The sequence below is a fragment of the Anguilla anguilla genome, chromosome 8, assembly GCF_013347855.1.
Source record: "Anguilla anguilla isolate fAngAng1 chromosome 8, fAngAng1.pri, whole genome shotgun sequence".
Classification (NCBI taxonomy): Eukaryota; Metazoa; Chordata; class Actinopteri; order Anguilliformes; family Anguillidae; genus Anguilla; species Anguilla anguilla.
In genome coordinates, this window is record NC_049208.1 from 34,266,596 (window position 1) to 34,285,178 (window position 18,583).

Genomic DNA, 18,583 nt, shown 5'->3' on the forward strand with positions numbered 1-18,583 from the left:
CCATTGCCAGGGGGACAGGAATACAGTCTCCTGGCAGCAATTGTTGAGTTCCCTTCTGCCAGGCCACATCCAATACACACTTTTCTGGTATAGGCAATCTGTGGCTTGGAAACGGTTTCATCCAGAATTGTCACACACTGGTACATATTTTTTGCATTAACCTTGGTTATTCAAAGGACATTTTTTTTGAAGATAAAATTTATAAAAACAATATTCCTTTTATCAGTCTGTGGAGGGAACACAACGCTTATTTCTCAAACTGTAAAAGGAATTTATATGTGCCCAGAATTAGCTGTACAAATTCACAATTTAAACCAGCACTCACTAATTGGTGATTTGCACAAGGAATCAGCCTACACATTTCTGAAAAGTAATTGTTTTATTAATATTTTACAATCCTTTATTTCACTGTTATGTCTTATTTGCTTTACTCCACTTTTACGTGTTATTTACCATGCTGTCCAGATGACAACAAAAAAATAAAGGATGAAAAAGTCTATACAACAGTTTTTTTGGGAGAAATTCACATTTCTGCTTTCAATGACCCTTCACTTCCCTTCTATAGCCCAAAGTAAACATGTCAAACATTAAAACAGGACTCAATATAAATGGTGCTTTGTGGTCTTCCAAATAGCCCCCCCGCTCCCCCAAAATTAATTAAAAATTGTATTTAACTGCTCAATTTCTTGGAAATGCTTTCAAAATGGATAAATTCACTTGCATGGAAAACAAAATCATTCATAGTTGCACTCCAAAACCGAAAGATGTTTAAAAATAATTATGAAATGGAAAGACGGCAATGGAAATCGAGGGGAATAAAAGCACTTTGAAAGGCATGATGTGCTTTTTCATTTGAGTCAGTTCTATTTCTGCACTACAAAGCTGGGGAGGAAGAGAAGCTCATTTCTTCCTAATTTATGATGCTGTACAAATTCCAAATCACACATTTTTTGACACACTGGCCTTCCATCCCGCCCACAAAATATAGATATATACAAGTTAATCTAAAAGATTTATTTCGTCTTCTCCCAAGCTTGGAAGTGCAATTGTGAATGATTTATGAGTTTATATTAATTTATCAAATTGATAAAAAGCCTTGCTTTGTTGGTGTAACTCATCAGGTTGTCTCACATTTGGCTTGCCTTTTTCTCTTGTAAACACGTACTACACACACAATGTTTGGGTGTCCGAGATGGTGGTCTTATTTGTCATTGCCCACAGCCAACAGACTGATGATTTCATGGAGGATGGAGAGAGGACCCTCGCTGCACAGCAGTTTGATCCAGGCCAGGTTTGGCAAAGGAAGAAGCGGCTCCTGGTGCAGGGGCTGGGTGTGCAGGCCTACGAATGCGTGAGGAGGGTGGGGCTTGAACGCGTGGGGCTGCACTTTGGAAAACAGGCAGCGGCAGCAGCACAAACTGCTGTGAAATGGTGAAACGTTCTGGCCCTTGACTTTCACCCCCACCCCCCCACCCAACCCAGGTATCGTCTGAATTTCCCTCTCGCTCATCTCGCCTGACCCCATACCTTAAGGGTTATTGGGGGTCTCGCTTATTTTCTTTGGTTCTCGAGTGAGTCGTGATTTAAAATGTTGAAAGGAAAAAAAAAAAAAACCCTGAAATCAAAGCAACATTCGGCCAAACACTTTCAGTTCAGCATAGTGATTTAAAAGCATCAGTCAAATGATGTCGGGGGAGGGGGGTAGTGGGGGATGTGTGTGCGGGGGGAGGGGGTGTTTTCTCCAGGGCAAGGAAGGTGACCCAAATGCATTTGCACAAACAGACATGAAGAGTCGTCTTTGCATCCGTCTCGTCCCACTGTGTTGAAATTCAATCCAGGAATGTCAACAGTAGTAGACCCTGCTTTTTCTCCACCTCTCCATCGCGCCTCCCGACGGTCAGTCACTGGAGGTCTCGGTCTTCGAGGTACCTGTACTCAAATGTGAATCCTTCCTTCTTCCTCTGGCCCCACTTCTCATAGTCAAAGTAAATGTACGTCCCCTGCAAGAGAACGTGCTCGTCAGACACCTCCATCAGAACAGCGGTGACAGGCCATTCAAATACATACATCACCTTCCACGGTACCCTTGCTATACATTTGAAATGAAGGGTATTACCCTTACCTGTAAAAAGGCATAGGAACTTCAATTTAAAAATGCTAAGATGAAAGGCTGCATTAACTCTCAAACTGCTGCTTTCACAGGGAACCTTCATCCTCAATTCCTTGAGGAAACATCCTTCATGACTCTCGACTTCCATTGACTTCAGACGAATGAGCTGGTTCACCTTCGGTAACTGAACACCGGCGGTAATCCGAAAGGTAAATTACCGTAATCATTTCATGGTGGCTTTACAGGGGGACGGGGCGTACCTGTTCAAACTCATCCGTGATGGTTTTGGGCTCCTCGTGTCTCTGAAACCACATCATGTACTTGGTGTGGAATCGCCATGATTGCTTCTTCAGTGCCTTGGCTGCTAGGTATTGTGCCTTGGTGCCCTGCAGAGGAAACGGGAGGGGGGTGGGTTTCCTCAGACCGGACTGACCCTCAGGCCTCATGCGAGTCCTGTCCTACGCACACTGGGCAGATGGGCTTACCTCCAGATAGTAGAATATGAAGAAGAGCGTCTCGGTGGACAGCCGCTGGTAGAACTCCACTGAGTCAGAGTGAGGAGGGGGCACCTGGTGGTGGAAAGGCAAGGTGGGGCACGGGTTCCTCATCAAGTACTGCCTGTAGGGGGCGACGAGAGGAGAGAGCACAGAGCAGATTAGAATGCATATATTCACTGTATAATACTTTTATTCATTGTCAGCATCGAAACATTTCACCTGAAGCAGTGAAAAGAAGCAGGATGCTAACAAAAAAAAAAAAAAAAAAAACTGTGGCTTATATAAAGGAGAATAAAATTACTGCTATATATTTTAGACAATATATGAAGTGCTGGGTCTTAATGGTGCTTCATCTTGAGTTGGTTCTAAATCATTCTATTGGGATTCTACAGAATCATGACATTACCTTAAGTCCCAAATGGGTAAGTACAGTGACAGAAAAGGAAGGAAGGGGCTCACATGAATACAGGCAGCCCAGAACAACCAATGCAAAAGCAGCAGTGGACACGAGTCACAGCTCAGACACGCCCACGTTCCCGCCCCGCTGTACCTGATCCTCTCCGAGTCGGAGGGGTGGGGCATGTGCGTCCAGGCCGACTCCTGCATGGCCTGCTGGTACATCTGGTCTTTGGAGAGCGGGACGGGCCCGAGGGGGCACACCCCCAGCGATGGGGGGATGCTGACCTCAGACAGGGAGGGCTGGGGCGCTGAGGGAGGCCCGGGTGGGGCCGTCGACCCGGAGAAGATGTCTGGGGGGGGGGACAGGAACAAGGTCAGTCAGCTTTCAGTGAGCAGCTCCTCCAAAAGAACCTTCTTACCAAGTCTGGGCATGTCTGGGGCCTTATGTTCAGGGCAAATCGGAGCAAGCAGCATCTGACATCTTTCAACGTTACTGTGAGAATGCATTCAGGCACCTGCCAGAGTATCTTGTGACCATCTCCTTTACTTACACTCACCAATACCACTCAGCACAGTATGGAAGGATCCATTTCACAGTGTCAGGTTCTCAGACACGTGACATGGCCGAACGCTCACAGCTAGGCTCGGCGCAGAGCCGGGGGAGCGCTCGCGCGCACGCTCACCTCTGTCGGCCAGGTGCAGGGCGGGTAGGTCTCCTCCCTCCAGTCCCGAGCCCAGCGCTGCCCTCTCTGCCATGGACTTGAGAGAGCTGAGGGCCTCCGGAGCCTGCAGAAGGGGGGGGGGGGAAGCACAGGGGAGGTCACATGACAGGCCGCCGCGGGGGTCGGCGCTAGCGCGCGCGTCTGTTCGTTCGCTAGCGCGCTCTGCTCCGGCAGGGAAAAAGCCTCCCCGCTCTCTTCCCTGCCTGCTGAACCGCGGCGCCTTTCCCCGCTCGCCTCGGCCTCTCCAGCGAGTCATCGGCGCTAAGAGGCGGGATAATTATTCTGCGTGGGAGGCTCTTTATGCCGCAACCTTCAGAGAGCGCGTCTGAGGAGGCCGGGGCTGGCGCGGCGCAGGTGATAATTACGGGCCTTCGAGAAGCGCAGAGCCGCCGCGGGCGGGCGGGCGAGCGAGCGGGGCGGGCGGGCGGGCGAGCGGGCGCTCTCACCTTGATGCCCTCCGAGGCCTGGCTGTAGGAGTGCGGCCCGTTGAGCAGGCTCCCGCCGCCCGGCTTGCTCTCGCTGTAGGACGGCGAGGGCGAGCTGGGGGCCAGGGTCATGGAGCTCAGGAGGCTGCAGCTGCTCTCCTTGCTGTCGGGGGGTGGAGACAAGGGAGAAAAAGCCTCAACACTCGACTCCATATCCATATCATCACTGACTGGCTATATAAGACAGAACCATTATTTTCCTATGCTTACAGACACCATTTTAGGGAATAGATGATTCAGGTGGCTTGCTTGTGAGCTCTTAGACGGTACTGTTTGTGTTAGTTATACAGCTATAGAACAGATAATGCACAGCCAGAACAACTCACCTATTGTTCTGCGCTTTCACTTTGATTTCAGCTAAAGCAACTTTTTACATTTAAAAAATCCTTCCTTTTCACTGACATAATAGCCTTGAAAGCACCAGGGCGCTTCGTGTCATGATGGTTTGATGCACAGTGCATCGACACATCCAGGAAGTGTAAAAAGGTTCTCGGCTCGAAAAGGTTCTAAAAAGGTTCAATGATCGATAGAAACGAATGAGTCAAGCAACATATTGTTCACATGGAGGTAAAAATCAGCATGGGGCAGTGAATTTAAAAGGGCATTTATAACACTGCCTGAATGTAACAGTAATGTGTAATGTGTTCTGACTGCACATATACTCCAGTATAAATACAATTTATCACCAGTTGAGCCGTTTCAAATTACTGCAAGTTTTCCACCTCTCTTACGGACTGTAACCCGCTGACAGCTTTGGCTCCTCGACCTGATCAAAGATCTCCTACTTCAGTCCCATTTCTAAGCATTCTTTGAACCCAACTCACAGCCCATCTGCTGATGGACTTTTTCTTCCTGGAATTTGAATACACCGCAAAATATTGTTTACAATTTTACATAAATACTATTATAAAGAATGTCTTTAAAACCATGGAAATAATTTGAATGTTTGTCCAGATATTGTAAAAAAAACATCTTTGCGTTTTATTTCAATACATTTTCTGTATATATAACTTTTCCATTTGGGAGAGATGTGTGACTCATATTACTGAGTATTTGCCAATACAGACCAAACAGCATGGCATGCATACAGGAGTTAATTGCTGTTGTGCCAGACACTTACATCTTCTGGATTTACAGGTCTAGGTGTTCGTGTTCGACTGCTAGTCCCTTTAAAAGTCCCCGTTTCTGATGATTTTATCAGTATATGCAACATCAGCAGGGCGGCGGTCCAACTGACAGCACTTCTGGTGCTTACAAAAGGCTCGAGTCTCACGGCTCATTTTCCAGTCACTGACTGCATTAGTGGTAAATTCAAGACGACAGCACTTTCTCTCAAAAAAAAAAAACAGGCCAATAGAGCTCATTGTCAGAAATACCATACCACACCAACCGTTTATTTCAAAAGAACAAATGCGTGATAGTTAGAGTTCAAAGTAAGGTTGCTTACGACTGAAAAGCATTAGTCTGTATCCACTCGAAAAAAAAGGGGGGGGGGGGCCTCCAGTGGTGTAGCCCATAGAGTGCTTTCCACATGTTCATTGCGAGCCGCGACGTCGGCGGTTCGAGTTCGACTGCCGACCTTTGTCGCATGTCTCTCCCTCTCTTTCCTCCTAGTTCTTCCTGTCTTTCTACACTATCCTGCCTAATAAAGCTGAAAAAAGCCCAAAAAAATATTTTTTTAAAAAAAAGGGGGGGGGGGACTTCCACTTCACCGTGTTTGAGCATCTGTTACTTTGCTTCAGTAATATTTAGAGTACTTCTGACTCATGGAAAGCAAACTCCCAAGGGTTACCTTTCAGAAGAGACCAGGATTATACCTGTAGTCATGAGGGTTCAAGAATACCATTTTATTTTGGGTTTGTCAATTTCAGGCTTGTGTCAAAAAGGGGGTGCTACAAAATGAGTCACCCTAAGAATTGTAAATATTAATGACAGCTCTACATGATGGAGCACCTGCTTAAAAAATAAAATAAAAATCCTTTCATGCTACCAGTGCAAATCCATTACTTATGCAGCCACAAACATAAAAGAAATAACTCACGGTGGATTGGATGTAGGTCCCAAGGAAGAGGGTTGGCCACTTTGTGATTGGCTGGCACTACTGAGGGCGGAGTCTGGCGCGCTGTCTGCAACTACTGCACTGTAACCTGTGGGTCAATGTGAGGAAAGGATTTAAATAGAACACATAAACAATATAAGGTCAGGGGTAAAGTGCAGTCAAGAACCACACTGAAGTACTCCAACTAACAAGCCTACATATAGGCTGTCTGTATGTAACCACAGCTGCAGTACCTACATTAACAGACAGACAAAAATAGCATGACATGCAAACTACAACCCAGACATAAATGCAATCTGACCAAAATAGACTGGTGCGGATTACATACAGTAAGCACACTAAACACTGGCAAACACACAGGGGTAGTCACGTAAAAGACATTCTGTACTCACTGGTACTGCCGTTCTGCTTCTGGCCACTGGGGGGCCTGGCGAGCGCCCCGCTGCCTCCTCCTGCACCAACTCCCCCGCTCCCAACTGCCCCCGAACTGCCTCCGTTACCCCCTATGACTCCCACGGAGCTCCCGGGAGCCAGGCCGCCAACGGGGCTCGGGGACATCTGAGGGGGGCCCTGGACGGCCGTCTGCCCGGAGCCCAGGCCCAGGATCCCGGAGCCGACCCCGCCCACTCCGCCGCCGGAGCCCAGCAAGCCGGACGACACCCCGCTCCCGTTGCTGCCGTTCCCGGTGACCGCCCCGCCGGAGCTGCCGCTGCTGCTGCTGGCTCCGCCCCCGATGGACCCGCCCAGCCCGCTGCCCACCGCCCCCGAGGCGGCGGCCTGGGCGTACGGGGCGGGCGTGGAGCTGGACAGGAGCCCGGCCATGGTGTTGAGGGACGCCGGCATCCCCGACAGGCCCAGGCCCGACATCTGGTTGGCGCCGCCGGCCCCCGTCACGCCGCCTTTGCCCAGGCCCAGCCCCAGCCCCAGCCCCAAGGCCGAAGTGGAGGTGGGCCCCGAGGTGCCCTGAGGTTGGGAGTTTGTGGTGAGGGGGCCGGGCGTGCTGGTGCTGGGGGGCGAGGAGGCCGCGGAGGTGGGGAGCAGGAGGAGGTTGGAGGGGCTGGGGTTGGTGTTGGAGGGAGAGTTTTTGGCCGGGGGCGGGTGCTGCTGCTGGTTCTGCTGCTGCGACTGCTGCGGCTGCTGGGTCGCTGTGCTGTAGCTGCCCGAGTTGGGGAGGAGGCCCCCCATGCTACCTAGGAGACTGTTGCCCCCCGTGATGGCTCCGCTGCCCCCCGTAATGGTTGCCATGGAGACCAGAGAGGACGAGGAGGCTCCAGAAGAGGACGAGGAAGAGGAGGAGGACGAGGAGGAGGAGGATGACAGTGACGAAGAGGGGTTTCCATTCTTTACTGGTGACTGAAAGAATGAGAAGGCGTTACTGCTCCCATGCAAGTAGATAGCATCGGCATAGTAGAATATGGCAGTACATCTTCTGCTAACAAATGCAAGCAAACAATAGCATTTATTGGCCAAGGCAATTCAACAAAGCTTAATAACAAAATAGTTATTCACCAACATGGCAAGTCAATATGGTGTTCAAAAAAGTTGTGAAAACAGCAAACTCGTACAGATGCGGTGAGCTCTTTTTCAAAGAAAACATTGTGATAAAACTGCCTGAAAAACATGAGCCTGCCACTCATAGCCATGGTTATCACTATCAGGTGTGTACGCCCAACAAAAATGGTTTGGAATGATTACCAGTCCAATTACAGGACAGGAGCTCGACTCACCTGACTGACTTCACTGTCTGTAGAGCGTCCCCTCTTTTTGTCGTCCTCAGAGTTCTCCTGGAAAAAAACATGAGCATGAACCGACAAAAGCATGAAGAAGAGTTATGACGATACACATTTTCATCTCCTCTAACTCATATTCATTTCTCCATAGAAACACAGCTGAAACATTCAATTTTTCATGAATAATCATGATGGGGGAGGGGGGCGGGTGGCCTAGACGCTTACCGTAGTGCAAGTAGCAGGTGAGGGAGGTATTGGGGAAGAGGAGGTGGTGGAGGTGGGTGTACTGCTGGAGTGGAGGAAGAGGTCATCCTCCATGTGAGAGTGACCAGGCGGAGACGTTGCCACCAGGGCTTGAGCTGGAGGTACGGGGATGAGAATTACAGAATTACACGCTGGAGAGCACAACCAGCTGAACAACTTGCCTCACTGTCAACATGCAGCTCAAATTGGAAATGAGTACATATTTAGGTTTGAACAGTCTGTATAAAATTGCATTAATGCAATACAATTTCAGTGCTCAAATACATTAGCACTGTATGCTCGCCCACGTCTCTTCTTAATTTTTTGCGCAAAGTTAGTGACAGCAACACACGTGTTCAGATGCACCAAGACTGTAAAATCTAGCAAGCCATCGGCTGCTGGACCGTTGGTACTCACGAATATCTTCAAGGTCCAGGTCATCGTACAGGAACTCGTTCTCCTCAAAGTCCGGGTCCTGTGAAGAGTCGAGGTAGTACTCCACGTCGTCCTTGATCTTCCGGATCGAGTCCACTTGCACCGAGTCGTTGTCCAGCATGCGCAGGATGGTCTCGAGCATGCGAATGTGGTACCTGTGCTTTTCAATGAAGCGCTTAAGCTCCTCTATCCGGTCCTGTTTCTGCAGAAAGGGGGGAAGAGACATTCTGAAGCATTCTGGGTATCGCGGTTACAGTAAGTTTAAGTGTTGAGGAGCTATCAAGAGTCTGGTCCTGCTAAAACAACTGTGTGGCACTTGGTCTGGTCTTGGTCTGTGGCGGATTGGGGGCTGAGATCAGGAGCACACTCCAAGTGAGCGAGTCCGTTTTGGAGTCTGTTTGTCGGTGCGCAGAAGACAAAGCGAAAGAAAACGGCTTCTGAAAAGCGAAGCTGGAAATTGAGAAGCTGGTCAGCTGAGACCAGGGGCAAGACGAAAAGCTGCGTTTTGCTTTCGCTTCATTGTTTGATTTCGTTGTGTTAGTTTACCGTGGTTGCCTGGAACCCGTGAGGTGGAAGAGTGAAGGTGCTCGTTTGTTTCTGTGTTGGGGCGGGGGCGCTCTCTTTGTCCATGAGGTAAATTACGGTGCAAACCCGGAACTGCCGCATCTCCCGTCCAGGGGTGTCACACCGCACGTGCCAAATTTCTTTCGGTGTACATGACCAGCGGTTTAGTGTCGAATCAAGTGTCTCAGTGCCCAGTTGAGCGCCTCCTTGCTCAAGACCGGTTTGTCTGACTGATTATGGGCCTGCAGTATGGCTTTACGTGGAGCGTACGCCTCAAAGCAGTGGGCTGTGGAGTGACAAGCAGCAGCTGGAAGCATTCGCTACGGAGGAGTGTGTACGCTTTTCTGCACTGACGGAGGTCATTGTGGGGGAGAAAATATGACAGGAATGAGACCACGACTGAGCTCGGAGAAATAAAGAAAAAAAACGGAATAAACTTTCATACGAACAAGTGACAGCATTAGCTCTCAGCCGAGGTGAATATCAGAAATAGAGGGAAACTGACCTCTTTGTCACCTTTCTTCTTTCGAGTTTGGACAGACAGAGACTCCACTTCACTTTCAAACTGGTCCACCTGCATGTTCAGAGTGTCTATCGTATTCTGTGGGAGGCAGAGAGAGACGGAGAGGAAACTGGCGGCTCAGAATCGATGCATCACACAATGCGTCACAACGCTGTCTGTAAATTACCTCGAGTTCAAATCCGTTCAAACAGAAATCTGCTCCAAATAACACTGGCAAGCATGCGAAGCAGGGCTCGGTGGCAACAGGCCAGCAATGACTTCTCAGTCTTATCTGTTTTTTTTCCTGTCAGCAACATCCACATTAAAGTCAGACACAGTGGCCAATATTATTCGAGGACAGGGTAGGGTCAGCATGAAAACCAAGTGGATAGACAGCTTAACACGCGGCAGCAGCTCGGACGCCAAATGAATTCATGCAAATAGCCCGAGGCAACCTGTGAGTGTTACTGGCAGCGTCACATTTTCAGAACGATGTGACACACGGGCTGCTTCGAGCTCGATAGCAACCCGGGATGAAATTCGTACAGGGCATGACGAACGCCTTGAAAGTTAATGTCATCTGCTAGCAAAATATGGAAACGCCGCGCTTAATAAATAAATAAAGTGGTCTCAAGTAAACATTTAATTTTCATCAGGAAGTCTGAGTGAGAACCTTTTTAATACTCGACACAAAATACTTAGTCATAACGGGAATTAGTCATTACAGCGAGACTCTTGGCAAATGACTTGAACTTTTTTTTTTTTTTTTTTAAATGTAACATTAAAGCAAATAAGTGCACGTGGGCGTGCTGAAGAAATCGCACGGCGCTAACAGCTCCGGTCGTACTGTATGTTCACGCCTGGCGAGGAGGCGCGCCTCCTCAGGAAGCGCCGCGTCCAGGGCACTCACCGTCAGCCACTGGCCCACCTCCTCCTTCTCCCGCTGGGCCGGGTCCACCTTCTGCGCCAGGCCCAGCCCCTCCTTCGAGTAGGCCTTGGTCTTGGTCTCCCGCTCCACTATCTTGAACCGCTCCATTTGCTGCGGAGAGAGAGCGCGGTCGAATTTTCGACGCGAGAATCAGTCCATCGGCACGCTGGTATTCCAAAAACCGCCGATGCACAGAACGTATACATCAGTTCGGTGCGGGGGCTCTTCAACTCTGCCCAGGACCTCCCCCCCCTGCGTATGCTGGTTTTTGTTGCAACCACAACTGCAGCCCCTGAATTGTAACGAGCTGCTTATTGTTCGTAATTAGACATTTTTAACAGCGATTGAGGGATAATTTACTCTCTTATGGCCCCATTATGTCAGAGCTAACTACATAATGTGAAGAGAAAAATGCACCATATTCACATTCTATAACTTTTAAAAACTAGAACAATGAATGCCCTTATTTTCAGTAATTGCCAAACAATCCTTTAAAATAATTTTGAAATTTATCAAATTGCAGAATGACAAGTGCAATCAATGGGGTGCTAACTGCTGAAATAGTCGACACCTGGTTACTGAAACAATTAGAAGAAAATGTTAAAAAAAAAAAATTGGTAAAGAGCCAATCATGCGGGAGTGTCCAATCAATACGGGGGTGTCCAACCTTATCCAAAAAAGGCCGGTATGGGTGCAGGTTCTTGTTTTAACCCAGAACTAAGACACCTGATTCTACTTATCTAGGTCTTGATTGAGGAGCTTGATTAGTTCATTAGTAGAATCAGGTGTTGTAGTGTTGGGCTGAAACAAAAACCTTCACCCATACTGGCGCTTTTCAGATTAGACTGGATAACCCCCTCTGAAATGTGTTGAAATTTCACATCAAAATGACACAAGCACATTTTCAAGAACCTTAACTGATCAGGAGATCTGCTCTAACACTTCTTTTTTTTTTTTGGCTGTAACAAGACGGCACACACTCCAGAACTGACTTTTAGAACCCCTCATTTCATGAACCCTGACACTGTGTTTAGTAATAAGCCAATTTATCAAAATAATGTGAATCTGTGAATAAGAATGTTGGACAAATCTCTTTAAAATTTCATATGCAGATTTCACTTCTTTCTTTTCAAAATTGTTGGGTAATTGGGATTAGAATAGGAAAATCACCAACATTTATGAAAAAAAAGAAGACATTTTGGTAAGAAATGGCTTATTTGTAGTTAATGCACCATACTTAACAAAACAGTTAGCAAAAAATTAATAGATTCATTTTTAACGTTATATCATGTTAATATAATCTGCTAAAATATTGGTTGGCTAGAAAGCTTGTGTTTTTCGTGTCAAAAAAGTTGAAAGGGGTTATGAATTTATTGCATTCCTCCTACCGTTTCAATGAGTTTGCGGTTGTCAACTAGCTGCCTTTTGTCTTTGATCTCGTTTGAGGCCACCCATGTCTTTATCTGGTCTCGAAGACGCTGCGAGGAGAGGTTGAAAAATGTTCAAAGTTGCACCATTCCACTACAGACAAGCTAAATCAGGCACTGAAAGAGCTTAATTGTTGAACAGTCTGAGATTAATGAACCTACAAAGTCGACCAGGAAAATGTTCCAACGTTCATGTTTCCCCACCTGTAATTTTTTTATTTCTTTCTTGAGGTCTGCCTCATACTTTTCCTTCTGGTTTGCATTGGCGGCATTATGCAGCTGGGTAACACACAAAACCATTATACCGACAAAAAAAAAAAAAGATTAGTGTAATATCAGTTTTGAGCACACGATGCAATCAAAACATCAGCACGTTTTCCTCCGTAATCCATTCAGAATGACCTACGCTTCAGCATCCTCTGATATTGGCATGTGCTGAATAAACACAAAGCGTCCAGAATAGGGATTTTCTTGGAGATAATTCTCACCTTTTGCCAAATGTCTTCAAACTGTTCTACGCCCTCTGCTACTTTTTTCAAACATCGATCTATTTCACCTGTGGAGGGGAGGAAGGGGTGTTCGTCATCAATGATGTGGAACGGCAGCAAGAACAACGAGGCATACAAGTTCTAATTTGCCAGTCTCAGACAAAAGCGCCACCATGTATCATTTAAAAAAAAAAAACATTTTAAAAAGCATATATTTTGAAGGCTTGTACCCTGTACCCTGCAGCCAAAGCCTTGCATTACACACACTTTGTACCACGTGTCTGGGCCTGGCAAATGATGCTACAAAATGACTGAATACCATAAAACTGCAACAATACCGTAAAGGTAAGGTAATGCAGAAAGGCAAAGGGCAGTGGACTCACTGGACTCCTTCCTGCCATAAATGCTTTCATTTGATAATTGGTTTGCAATTCCACCTTTCCAGGAGTGAACATCGAACCAAAAGTATTCAATTTGACACACTTTTACATGAACCCCAGGACCAACCTCTTGCACTCAAACGGATGAGCACTGGAAGATGAGTGTTTGTGAGCATTTGGCCTTTTCACTTTCACAAACAGTCCTTAAAACTGAGTTTTTAAAAAAAAAAGACCATTCAATTTCAGATGGCTATTATATTCTTGTTATCTTGAAACCGTATTTCCTTTTTTTCAAACATCTAAGTCAATGACATAGTCTTTGCGTGTGCTGCATATTAGAAAGTGTGAAAATTTGAAAAGGAGAGGGGGAACCCACCTTGTAGTTTTCTTTTATCAGCCATGGCTTGACTAGGATGCTTTCTTCATACCGTCTTTCACTGTAAGGAAATGAGGACAGATTCCTGAACTGCACTCTGACAGGCAAACAAATTGTATATTAGATCAGAGAAAGACACGGGAAATGCTTCTGTTAGCGGAATGCTTGCTGACTAGGTAACACCATTTTTCACATTTTACTTGGAGAGAGATGAGGATATGCATAACTAATAGGATAATCACGTTAAACGAAACCTTCTTAATCTTAAGGGAAATTTGCAGAAATTATTTCACTGAGATATGACGAGAATTTTAAATACCCAAGATGAAAGCACTGTAATAATTTTTAAATGCGGTAACTGAGGATTGAATGTTTCACTTAGAGAGAAATCTGAGGACGATGGACCGTAGTTACAGAAAAAAAACAATGCAGATAAAACATGCTTTTAATGACTAGTTACAGGATGCATGTAATCGCAAAGAGTCTACCTGGAGTGTGTGAGGTGATGCTACAGCAAAACAAGAGATTGAAGTATTCATATAATATGTAGGCTAAATTCACTATGGACAAGGAGCAATAAACACACAGGTGGCAATATTTTAATGCATCGAGCTTATCCTACAGACAAGCTGCAAGAGCAGACAGAAAGGAACCCACAGACACACCACTACTGATTTTTAAGATTAAGCTTCCCCAGGAATGTGCAAGAACACTTGTTTCACTGATTTAGCCCCTCTTAGGAAGCCCACTGCAAATGTGTATCTGTAAGTTAAAGCAGAGGTAATTGAAATGGCTTTGCTAGAAGGATGATGCTGGATTTACATAAATGTGGGCAGAATCCAGCCTAGTTATTGGCAGCGAAAAGCTTGTGATATCCATCTCTTAATGTATGGGTACACGTGACATTATGGGCCATCCGTAACGGAGGAGTGCTGTCCTCATCAGTGAAGACTAACGTCTCACTCGGGGTTCATATTCATATCGTATCCGATCAGTAGCTTTGAATCTCCGATCACTGCAATGTGTGCGAACAGCACCAACATCAGATTTAACAGGACAGCTCACTTCATGGGGCTTATCTGAATGGCCCAAAAAGTTATTTTTTGAGGAAGGATGTTTCAGATATTTACATAATTTTCTGACAACCTGTTGACTTTACAATGACCGATGTGGGGGTATTCAGGGATTGCAGTATAAAGCAAGAAAATGAGTTCCAAGGAACTCCAAAGCAGCTTATGTCACCACTCCAGAGGTTGTGTGTGTGTACGCAGCCCCATAACGCATCAAAAAGTAGTCTTATTTTTGGTTGGAACTATTTCCCATAGGGCATGCAACCTGGGATCAGTGCACTCAAGTAAACTGGCATGGCTTATTAGATCAACACTGAGTGAACAGCTTGTGCCATTTGAGTACTGAGACGATAAGAAGAGCCAGTACAATATACAACTGCCATTTGTAGTTAAAATACTAATATGTACTATAAAATACTATAAAAATAAATACTATAAAATTAATATACTTGTATGTACAACCTCTGGAAGCATAACATCCACAAACAAACTGCTTTACAAAGTATTTAATGTATTCTCTTTCTTTAAACCACAATGAATGCACCCGAATGTATCAACTAGGTGCATACACTTCAACTGAAATTTAAATTAAAAAAATAATAAAGAAAAAACAGAAAGAGAACTAAGCCTTACTCAAAGAGATTACTGAACTTGTCAATCTTGCTAACTTAATGGAGACACACAGTTTAGTAAAGAGTAATACAACTCCATTTCAAACAAAGTAGTACTCCTAAATAAAACGGTTGCACATTTAGAAAGATCTTAAATTACAATGTCAACACTTATACATTTTAAACAGCTTTTCGGATCAGAATTGGTATAACAAAGACTGCCAACAGAACTACAGCATGAAGGCAGTGTGCCTGGATATTATAAAACTTTAGTGAAGAACTTCTGCCTTTATTTACGATAGTAATAGCTACAAAGCGAACTACAGCTGCCCTCTTAAATCCCCGGTGTGAACTAGGCAACGCTTTTCGCAATTTGTAACACAGAGAAACTCATATTTCCTTGAAGATGTATTTTAGACAGAGATGCACCTTTTCCCCCAAAACGTCAAGATCATGTATCCCGAAGAGATATGCTCAACTAGTAACTGCTTTCACATGGACAGACATCAACGGGGCATTGCAACCTTGCATTTAATTGCAATAAAATAAACTGTATTTACGAGAGAAAAAATGACAATGACCATGTCTGCATCGTGTTCAATTCACTGGCAGTGAGAAATGTTAGCTAGGTAATCCTGACCATAAGAATGACAAGATAGTATTATTCACTCTACAATTCCAAAAAAAAAAAGAACCAAAAAAGAAAACTTTTGATACGTATACAAATGGCAACATTCGTGAAGTGTCTGCAACATTGTTACAGTGTGGCTGTAGACACAGCCAGCTTGCTACAACTCCAAATGAGGCCCGTTACTTCCACGCGACGTGAAAGCGTGCCGATAGGTAGCGTGCACATTGCAACAGCAGTCCACCGAAGATGTGAAATGACCATTTGTTACTAGCTTACCCGAACACTCAGACTGAACTTTCTTAATTAGCAAAATCAAAAAGACAAATCCTACGATTAGCCGAGTTAGCTGGGTACTCTAACCAGCTACAGCAACTAGCTCGCTAACTAGATAACGAGCTAGTAACTTTCCCTGTTCGTTTCCATAAGAATATGTTATCACAAGCTTTGAAGTCGTGTTTACGGCGCAATGTTGCAGTTACATTCGATGGTGTAACATGCATTGCTTACATAAGTTAGCAAACGTTAGATAACAAAATATCGACAGTCTAGCTAGATAAATGCAACACAAAAGCACATATCGTAAGCTAGCTAATGTTAGCTAGCTGCTGGCTTAGCGAATGTCAAAACTACCCAGAGCTTACCTAGCTAACAAGCTAGTACAAACATGATGCGTGTTTTATGAGATGTTTAGATAGCAAATCTTTTTTTAAATTAACGTTGCCCATCTCACAACAACCGGTTCAGCAACGTTAGCTAATTACTTAGCTTACTAGGCTGGCAAATGTTTTCATATTGTATTTGCTGCCTGGCTAGCTAGCTAAAATGGGAAAGGATAGCTATGACAACCTACACAATTCAATGTTGTTCTCCAGAAGTAAAATATGATTAGCTACCTGATTTTCCTTGATATCCCTTCGCCTCTTTACCCTTTTATATTGTACCTTAATATTCTAAGCCTTCAAGCTTTATTTTTATTTTTTATTATTTCTTTATGCCAAACAATCACTCAGTGAATCCAAGATGGCCACCAGGAACACCACCTCCCCTGTTACGCGAATGGCCTACCTCCCCGTCTCGGCAGCAAGCCATTGGACCTTTAATCATATATTACAGCTACTGTTGGTCAGGATTTTCTGTCGTTCAGGGTGCAGTATATTACTACTTCCGCTCACCATTCCATGCGATTGGCTCAAAATGGAAAGCAAATGATTGCGGCGATTTGTCAGTTTTACGAGCGTTCATGACGTCAGCAGAACGCCGGACACGTACCATTAATTTAGCATCCGAATGATTCGGAGAGATTATGGATATAAAGAAAAAAATTCTACCCACATGACAGGATCTTTACACACTTTGCACATTGCATTACAACATGATTCGATAATCAATGAATACTTTATTCCATAAATAAAATCACTGTGAAAAAAACATGTGATGAAAGCCATCAGATTAGTTTTAAATTGGTTTACAGGACCAATATGCCCTGTTTATCAAGAATGCATGACAGAGGTAAATAAAAATAGTAAAATGAAGGGAAACCATCCAAATTATCCCAACCATTAGTTTCTTACCTGGAAAGACATTACTAGTCACTCCGCCAATAGTGGGCAGTGATCTCTCACAACAGCTGGGAATGCAGAGAAAAAGAAACAATTCCACACTCAAGCGTGCAGTTAGAAAGAACATTTAATATCCAGCTGCAATTATGTTCAAGGTTCAGTCACACTTTAACAGTGTGCACACATCCACAGATTGAGATAGAAAGTTGGGGTGCATTTCAATGGCTTATTGTAGCGCTCTATATATGTACACACACACACACATCTCAAGATCTGTGTGCAATATGAGGATGTACTGATGAGTATATTGCCACAATGCAATGAACCTGCAGGAAAGGCAAGCCCCAGAAATCAACATACAGTAGTGATGGTGTAATGAGGCTTCCTGACAACTGGGTGGAGCTACAATAGAAGGTTTTCTGCTTACTATGCACATCACTTAGAGTAACTTGTGAACCACAGTTGAAAACAATACAATCTCGGCAGTATGAATCATCCCAATTGACTGTTAGGTGTCTCTCCCCTGTCTCACTCCTGCTCTTTGGTGACCAGAACTCAAAGAACCTCAAAGAAACCATGTTTTAATGGATTGTGCATACAAGCATGTTAAGTGTACAGTGTACAGACAATTTGTATTGACAGCTTACTGTATTGGCATCTATAGAGAAAACACCCAGTGTTAAAAGACATTAGAGAAAAGACATTGTAATTGGGAGGAAAAATACATACAATAAGATCAAAAAGGACAAAGGAGCATGAACGAAAATATACATCAAATCTGTTTTAATGAGAGTACTTGGACTTTAAAAAAAAAAGAAAAAAGTACAACATGGGGAGAAAGGAGAAAAGTCCTTTCCTGTTTTTTGAAGACTAAACGCACAATATCAAGAACTGATAAAGGACAAACTGATTCAGTCACCAATTAAGCTCAAGATACACATTTTTCAACAATCAAGCTACAGTTACTTTTCCTTTGGCAAGTGTAACGCAATGTCCATTCAATTAAGTCAGTATATATATTCACCCTTTCTGTGTTAGAATTCAGTAAATGTGTATGTGCAGGAACATTAAAATCAGATGTTCATCAATACCACTTTCTCCAACTTAAATATAGATTTTTTTTTTTTTTTTTAAGTTACTTTTCATCTCTTTTTATTTACTAGCTTAATGTGTTCCAAAAACCTTTTTGTTTTGTATTCAACAAAGCAACATAATTTAAAAAGAAAAAGTTTAAAACTGGTGGAAGGAGGGAAAACAAAATACAAAAAAGGTTATTTGACTTGAATGTACTTGGGTCTTTGTACATCAAAGAAAGAAATCTCATAAGAAAATACAACCTCACATTAACAATTTGTGGTCCTTGGAGT

At 44.5% G+C, this 18,583-nt stretch overlaps 1 protein-coding gene across 3 annotated transcripts; it reads right to left on the reverse strand.

Annotated features, from left to right (window-relative positions):
- Window positions 1-364: 364 nt before the first annotated feature.
- On the reverse strand, window positions 365-16,726 carry LOC118234009 (CCR4-NOT transcription complex subunit 3-like). Of its 3 annotated transcripts, none has more exons than XM_035430256.1 (18): window positions 16,551-16,725; window positions 13,346-13,406; window positions 12,590-12,657; window positions 12,306-12,398; window positions 12,063-12,152; window positions 10,657-10,785; window positions 9,750-9,845; window positions 8,663-8,882; window positions 8,228-8,361; window positions 8,000-8,056; window positions 6,665-7,625; window positions 6,255-6,360; window positions 4,175-4,316; window positions 3,690-3,792; window positions 3,158-3,356; window positions 2,596-2,728; window positions 2,371-2,496; window positions 365-2,000 (listed from the first exon to the last, which is right to left on the reverse strand). In XM_035430256.1, exons 2-18 carry the CDS (start codon window positions 13,368-13,370, stop codon window positions 1,902-1,904), a joined length of 2,781 nt encoding a protein of 926 aa, XP_035286147.1. In that variant the 5' UTR covers window positions 13,371-13,406; window positions 16,551-16,725; the 3' UTR covers window positions 365-1,901. The 3 variants fall into 3 exon arrangements, with proteins under 3 accessions (XP_035286147.1, XP_035286149.1, XP_035286150.1); XM_035430258.1 differs by having other exon boundaries at window positions 1,878-2,000; window positions 8,663-8,876; window positions 16,551-16,726; XM_035430259.1 differs by having other exon boundaries at window positions 1,878-2,000; window positions 12,306-12,380.
- Between the last annotated feature and the right edge of the window lie 1,857 nt (window positions 16,727-18,583).

Coding starts and splice junctions, on each gene's coding strand:
- LOC118234009 (XM_035430256.1), bottom strand. CDS start 13,370: ATGGCTGATAAAAGAAAACTACAAG. Junction 4,317..6,254: donor GGACCTACATCCAATCCACC/GTGAGTTATTTC, acceptor ACCCCCCGACAG/CAAGGAGAGCAGCTGCAGCC. Junction 3,793..4,174: donor AGGCCTCGGAGGGCATCAAG/GTGAGAGCGCCC, acceptor CCCCTTCTGCAG/GCTCCGGAGGCCCTCAGCTC.